We start from the raw sequence: 7,747 nt of genomic DNA on the forward strand, positions 1-7,747 counted from the left end.
AGCGTTGGGTGCCACCCCGCATCATAAAGCCCCGCTTTAAGGAAGCTGTATGATGGTTTGGTTTTTGGGATTTAATGTCCCAAAGCGACTCAGGCAATGAGACGCGCCGTAGTAGAGGACTCCGGAAATTGCTACCACCTGGGGCTCTTTATAATGCACTGACATCGCACAGAACAGCGCCGTAGCCACTGCGCCACCCCGGCGGGGCGGAAGCTGTATGAATGTGCCTGCGTGGTTCAAAGATAAAGTGAATTCGAATATCATGACAGCGTGCTTCTGACATCCCCCTATCGTACGAAATGAGAGGATAGAGTTGGCAGCTCTTGCCAAACGTGACGTCGGGCAACACTAATGCCAGTCAGTACATCAGCACCAGGCTCGTGATTTTTCGCTCACAACGCTGACACTATAATGCATCATGTTCAGTGAACGAGGCGCTTAACGCTATCGCGTCAGAAAACAAAAGATGCAAATAGTGCAGGTTGCAATTACTTCGCTTTTTTAACTAAAGAACGTTTTCAACTTAAGGATTCGGAACCACCACGCGCAGACAAACGGGGCCACAGACGAAGGATGAAATCATTGATGGTAGGATAAATGAACGTGCTTGCGGTTGTTTACGAACACGCACCCGTAATGGGAAGGTGGCAGGAGCGGCCACCCTGGCATTTCTACGAGATTTAGTGCTCGCAGCGTCAGGTAGCATCTGTGCGCCTGGCGTGATCTGTTAAGCTGTGATCACACGGAATTATTTTGTGGGAAAGCATTACTTCACGAGCTAGAAAAAGAAACACAGGACACATTTATTTTTACAGAAAAAAGAGAGCTGTTCGCACTAGGTTGAACCCAGAAATTTCTCTTAAAAACCTAGCCCGGGTCTTCATATTTCTCGCCGCAACCGGAAAATCTGCCTGTTTAACTGCTTCTTGTTCGTCTTGTTTTAAAAGGCATAGCCCATATCCCCAGTTGGGGATATGCCAGGGTTTCCTGCAGGCACGAGCAAAGAATAATTTACCCAGGCCTAAGCTTGGTTTCAGGCAGACACGAGCAGTGAATAATTTACCTCAGTTTAGACTGCACCATGCATTAATTATGATAAGGAATCAACGTCGGTGAAAAATGTATTGGGAAAAGTTGGAGCAGTAGGGATAGTATTTATTACAAGTTGTCGTCTTCATCAACCCCCATCAGTGCTCAATAGATTTAAACACGCCGCTTGCGCATTGACCTCTTACTGTGGGTTAAGGGGCCCCCAAAATTTTGTTTTGCGCTTCCGCTAAGGCCCGCAGATGTCGACGATTATTGCCTGACCCTGAAACCCTAGTCTAGAGAAAATTAAATGAAACGAGTGCGCATGTTTTGCATATGACCAACTTAGCTAAATAGAATTAATTTTTTTCCAATTAGCATATATGCCTCTGCATTCAAATTGTGTCCACATTTAAGTCAAAGTAAAAAAAAAATAGAATGTAAGAAAATACTTTTAAAAAATTCCATGAAAAGACACGCACATGCATCCCTTAGGATTGTTGCACCGCACTGGCGACAGTTTTTCCATACCAGTGACCTCTTTAATACCTTTTATTTTTCCTATTCGAAACTTTCTAAAATAGCTTGCAGAGACTCGTTTAGGGCTGTCAAAGCTATGAGCTATTTTTTGGTGCAATTATGTCTAGTCCAAACTTCATTTGCTCGAATTTGTTAGAAGTAAAGTAGTGAAGAAGAAAGAGGCTTCTTTCCCGCGCAGTACTTCACGTGCCAAGACAAAAACAAAGGCCGCTCGCCGTTTTCTGCTGATCGAATGAAGGTCTGTTATGAATCCATATTACCGCCAGCGATTGCAACAGCCAATCTTTCAGAATGCGCCGATCTCACTACCATCACTGCCAGTGCAGCGACCGGGAACCGGTATTCTCAAATACCCATTCGGTTTCTACGACAGCCAGAAGCAGCCCTCTGGAAAGACGCTGAGGTTTGAAATTGATCAGCCCGCAGAACCGATACCAGGCCCTCAGCAAGACCAAATCATCGTACAACATACCCCCGCAACTTCAGCCGCGGGAAGTGCGACCAACGTCTCAACGATGTCGTCTGCATACACCACTGGCCCCGAAGATGAAGCCGAGGAGCCTACCATGGAAACCGAGGGTGGCCAGCCAGCCCCACCTTCATCGACAGCGTCGCATGCCGCAAGCATAGAGATCACTGCAAACAGCACGAAAACTTCTACGGCATCTGGGGTGAGCAGTTACATCCGTGAGGATTTTGAGGGGACTGGCGATTCAGTCGCACGGACTAGCGGCACCAGCGTTACTTCGCAGTCATTTTCAGAAGAGATCAAGCGCTTGTTGCGAGACCTACGCAGAGCCAGCAGCCGCAGAAGGGCACATGAGCGAACTTCGGGAGATGCAGCAGAGTACAGAAACGGGATACAAAATCTGCACTGCTGCCGCGCAGTGTCCCGGCGGTACGCGATGGTGACTCTATTGAGTGCGTTGCTTATTCTAATGCTGGCAGGAATAAGTGCCGATGTGTACGGAACGCTGTACCGTGGAGTCAAGGAGAGAACCCCAGTGCCACCATTGGAGGACACTGTCGCTGCACTTCAGCCAGAAGTAGAAGTGCGGGGAATGGCTGTAGATCAACCTCGATGGCCCTCCGTTCCTACGGCCCGAGAAAGAGACGGGGACGCCGACCAGTCCGACCCCGTTGAGGAGGCTCCGGAAACAGGCTCCGCCGCAGACACATCGGCACCGAGTGAGGGTAAGCGCCCACAGATCACTACTGAGATCGCCAGCGGTGGAGGCGACGGAGCGATGGCTGAGCCAGAAGACGTGCAGGAAATCACGGAGGGCAGGAAGCCAGACAGGGATGTTGCTTCAGCCTCACTCAAATCGCATGTAAGTTTAAGCATTCCGTTCATGCTATTCGAATGTTACTCATAAATTTTATTAACGTATATTCTAAATCCACAAAGAGTAAACCCGTTTTAGCTACGGTCTACATAGGACAGTTTGCCTCCTATGCACAGACGTGTGCACTGTCATAATTTAGGGAATGTTGGAATGCTACATATCAGGTGCAGAAGCCGTAGCACAGTTTCCTTAAGTTCCTTTACCGTATTTGTGTCATCATTGCTCTCAGTACCTTGCTCCACATCAGCTAGCAGTGAAATCTAATGTTGAATTTCAATGGCAAATCGCGAGCGCGTGGTCAGATTGCAAACGGAGCGCAGCGCTCTGGCCTAGATCCTTTCCTCCATATTGGCCATTGGAATGCTTTCGCTCCTGCGGGAGCATGCTATCTGGTAGACGTAAGCCAATCAGCGCGCAGAACTGGTTCTTGTGACTCTGCCCTCCGCAATGGCCGCCATCGCTTTTACTCTGTTATCTAATGCGAGCACTATCTTGCAGCTTTTTTCATAAACAAGCAAATCTAATCGCATGAATTTTTGCGTTTTTGATAAAGGATAATCAAATCTTGGATCGAAGCTGACACATGTCTCCGAAGCGGCAGAGGTGCCGCTTGAAAAAGCTGCCGACGCCGAGTGCAGTGCGACGGCATCTCAATCGAAGAGAATGCATGTTTTTCCTGCCTGTAGTGATTCAGGGGATCGTTCGTTATAATATAAATAACGTAAAGAATGTTTAGAAACAGCGTTCTTACATTGGTTATGATGTGGAACCATTAACGGGATCCGAATGCGAAAAAGAGATGCTTCGAATGACTAGGTTGTCTTGGCTGCCTTCGGGCTTTCGTCGTCCTGCTGCCGCCGCAGTGTGCAGAAACAACGTTAAGAATCATGCATACAGCTCACGCGACGGGCTTTGTAACGTTACATGAAAGAAAAGCTTACGACTGAAATGATGTTCTGTCTTACGCTGTAGCAGCTTCTTTTGCGACCGGTAGCCACTTCTCCTCTATACAGCGTCGCGGCGAGGTTGCCCACTGTGATAGGCCTGATGCCGGTGCTTGCTGGCGGCGTTCGTTCCTTGCTTGATTTCGACGCAGCCTGCCGCGCAAGATTTTTCACCGCGAGGATTTCGCAGTGAAATTTCACTCCTTGAAGGTCAACAAGCAGGCGCAGGTCAGGTTGCATGTCATCCACAGCTGCTCGGACCACCGTGAAACGACGAGGAAGCGAGGATGCGCCAGTCCGGCAGGGAGCAGAAGCGGAAACATGAGATGCGGCATATGGGCTTCCGGCCAAATCCTCCCATTTCGGCGGAGCAAATATCGCTGCTCTACGGCGCGATCCGGGATTCACACCTGACCCCGATCTGCCACTGGAACAGACAGCTCTCACTTTCATTCTGCCATTGCAATACAGCTACTCCAAACGAAGCAGAAAAACGTGATCCGGATCTGCCGTTGGCATTCTACACAAGTTTCATATCATCTGAAATGCTACTGCCGCTTTCAATAGCTGTCATACTTTTTTCTGAAATACGCCATTCAGGTGTCTCGAGGAAGGTGCAGTATAATTTATTTCGTTCTGTCTTTTTTTTCTCCTGTTGCGTTCTTAGTTCCAATGTGTCTTTGTGTACGTATTTCCTGCTACTTTTGCCTAATGCAATACAAATGACTTTTTTTTTCTTCTCTACCTACGTTTTAGCCACCCAAATGGCGATATATTGGGAAACAGCAAGCACAAAAATGCAACTTTATTCTCCTTGAAGCTTTTTTCATTTGGTGAATGTCACACTGCAAAGCGCTTTGGTTTTCTTCCAGAGCGGATCAGGATGCGAAGCACCGTCATTCACTTACTGTCCGAACCCAAGTCGCGAGTTTTACTACGAGCACTCGATCCGAGCTTGCGTGGCCACGGCGACTCATCGTGTGGGTGTCTGCAGCCGCGGCATCAACAGGTTCGCCTCGAAGAGAAGCTGTCGAGAGCGGTGTGTCGAAGGGAGCCAGGCCGTGGAGCAGTGCACGCACACGCCTCTCTTCACGGAATGTGACAGGTAGAATTTAACGTTGCAGTTTTGTTGGGCAAACAGGATGTAGTGATTGTAGATTTGCGGTGACGTAGTGGCAAATCTTAGAATATATGCATGAGAAATGGCAGTATTTTGCAGAAAAGACAGCCCCGTGTGAACGAAGAACTTAACTGGTGACGTATTTAGATATTCACTTAATTTCGAGAGCGGTAATATTAGAAGCCTTAGGCGACTCGATAAATGCAATCCCCGCAAAAGGCGCTGGAGGCAATTCGAGTGAGCCGTTGCGATGCTCGAGTTTTCAATATCCTGATAATATAGCTACTTTCTCTAACAGGTAGCCTACAAAAATAAAGAAAAATTTTATATGCATATACGTCGATGTTCAAAGAAGCGTTTTGGATTTCTTGCTTGTTTATAGCCCAATTTTCAGTCTTTGTCAAACACTTCCTTAAATCGAAGGGTCGTATTTGCGTACAAAAGCGCTCTTACATTTCTAACACGCGTAACGTCGGCTTCTATTGATCAGAAGCTATTCGTTTCAATGCAAGGTAGCATAATGACAGTTGGACTTGAAAGAAAGGAATGATAATGAGATTTTTTTTAAAGCCTGAGGTTGCTTAGTACCCTTTCATGTAGCTATAGTACTTCAATTCGCATATATATAGTCGCCATATATTCTATCTGATGAGAAAACTATATTTGCTTGACATTATCTTTCCGCTCTGTAGCCTTTAGCGTTTTTTTTTTTCGTTAATAAAAGGCGTTTATGGTGAATAAGCTCAACGACGAAACAAAACACCTATTTTTGCCTTGCTCTTGCACGTACTCACGATGTGTAGCTAGCTTTTGCATGGCTCTTAATATTTGTTTTATCGCATTTTATTGTTTATTTAAGGTTTTCTGCAATTGTTTTGTTCCTTTAGCATGTCTAACCAAATTACCTGGCATATCACGCGGGTTTAAGCGCCCTTAACAGATCAATAAAATGCACAACAGAGCGGTCTCGTAACAGATACGTATGTTTATTGCAAAAGGGCACTTATCCCGTGCCATTGACCAGTTCTATGCCCTTATAATTACCATATCGGTGACCAAATCTAAGCAGCGCAACGCGCCTATCGCTTTTTTGGCAGCGCTGTTTCAAACCGTAACCAAAACTCCTTCAATTGCACTATAAGTTCCTTATCTCGAGCCCCTTTTTCCTGCGCCACCTTAACTGCGTAAGAAAACAATGCATGAAACTTCGTAAAACTACTCTTTTCGCTCATTACTGATCCTGATCGAGGGGAAATTCCCATAAAGGAAAGCCACTCTCTCGGGCGCCGCTTTTCTCTCGGGCAGCCTACACGTACGCACTCTTTCTTGTCCGCAGTGAGGACGTTGTGGTCACTTGGTGGCATTTCGTCGGCAAGGCTTGCCAGCGATGGAACTTCACATCCGGCCTGTGCCCGGCCCAGGGCGGTGGCGCCGGTGCCTTCTCTTCCCTTGACGAGTGCTCGGCGACGTGCGTGGGGCGCCCAAGGAGTCGTTTGTGTCGAGGCAGCCGGTCGGACACCTGCTTCAGCGACCAGCTGCGCTTCCCCTACTTCGCTGCGGCCGCAGAGTACGGGGAAGGCCCGCCGCGCTGCCTGAAAGTCTCTTCCGCCACCAACCTCGGTCGCCTGTGCCTGACAGGAACAAACAGATTCCCGACTATGAAAGCCTGTCAGATGGCCTGCGTCTCGAATCGCACTGACACTGAGTCTTGGCGCACGGGAGGGCGTTGATTTGCGGACTACTTAGCAAAAAATCTTTTTGTCTTTCGTTTGGAGATAAAGCCTTATCTGGAGGTTTCCAACATGAGTTGTGCTTTGCGCCGATGGCTTAAGGATTAAGCGACGTATAAGCCTTGTGGTGTTACGGTGTAAGGGCAGTGTAACAAATTCTCAAGCGTGGCGGCGCCGTAAAACAGTGTCCCCAGAAACAGAAGCAGATACTCACTACAGGAGACGTTTTCGTAGTCGATAGTGCCGGCAGGGAGAAGGAAACAATAAGACGGGCACCATCTGCATCCAGGTCAATTTACTACTTATAGGGGTGATTCGCACTTAGGAAATACTATTTCGTCCTTTAATGCTCTGCCAAACAGTGTGAATTTGGAGCTCGCTTCAGCTAGTTGCACAAACGACCTGCCAGTTAGAAATCGATGTCTGACTATGGGCTTCATGAAGTATAACACACAACAGAGTGTCGCTTAAATACCGGTCAGCACCGCGGCAGTATGCGATAAGGAATCGACTGATAGAATCATCTTCACCTGGAGTTAATATTTGCCAAACTTCTTAAGAAATGATTTAAGGCGCTTAGTATACTCGCGTTCGTTAGGGTGCCATAACGGGAGAGATGGAATATATTAAAACATCTTGTGGACTGTGTTGAAGCGGACTACTCAATTATCATCTGCAATGTCAGTATCTATGAGTGGTAGTTAGAGAAGGCCAGGCTTGAGGAGAACTTTCCATCACCAGAATATCTTCAGCATATAATTCAATGCCTGAAATAGTCATTTTCGGCTATGTTCGAAACCCCAACGGTGCCACTATACGTCGAACCGTACGTTCAATACTACACTATACACCTGGAAAGAGGTGCGATTAAAGTTGTCGTGTCCCTCTTAGCTCTGTGTCACGCACTCACCAATTACCTGAGGGCATCACCGTGACATGACAAAACGGGGTGGTCGCTCAATTTCCGGCCTAGCTGGGAGGCAAATGAGACGAAGGAGTGAATTGGCTTGTAGCAGCAACGAACAATTTTGATCGATT

At 47.3% G+C, this 7,747-nt stretch overlaps 1 protein-coding gene across 1 annotated transcript; it reads left to right on the forward strand.

Moving 5' to 3' along the window:
* The first annotated feature begins 1,814 nt into the window (after positions 1 to 1,814).
* LOC146172119 (uncharacterized) lies at positions 1,815 to 6,709 on the forward strand. Its single transcript, XM_084585971.1, has 3 exons — positions 1,815 to 2,900; positions 4,732 to 4,964; positions 6,316 to 6,709. Exons 1-3 carry the CDS (start codon positions 1,815 to 1,817, stop codon positions 6,707 to 6,709), a joined length of 1,713 nt encoding a protein of 570 aa, XP_084442097.1.
* The last annotated feature ends 1,038 nt before the right edge of the window (positions 6,710 to 7,747 follow it).

Source organism: Amblyomma maculatum, unplaced genomic scaffold (genome assembly GCF_055883805.1).
Source record: "Amblyomma maculatum isolate TAMU_Amacu unplaced genomic scaffold, ASM5588380v1 scaffold_13, whole genome shotgun sequence".
Lineage (NCBI taxonomy): Eukaryota > Metazoa > Arthropoda > Arachnida > Ixodida > Ixodidae > Amblyomma > Amblyomma maculatum.

Excerpts from the sequence above, each read along its gene's own strand:
- LOC146172119 (XM_084585971.1), top strand. The coding sequence starts at position 1,815 with ATGAATCCATATTACCGCCAGCGATTGCAACAGCCAATCTTTCAGAAT. Across the intron at positions 2,901-4,731 it reads CAGCCTCACTCAAATCGCAT|AGCGGATCAGGATGCGAAGC; the intron begins GTAAGTTTAAGC and ends GTTTTCTTCCAG. Across the intron at positions 4,965-6,315 it reads CTCTTCACGGAATGTGACAG|TGAGGACGTTGTGGTCACTT; the intron begins GTAGAATTTAAC and ends TCTTGTCCGCAG.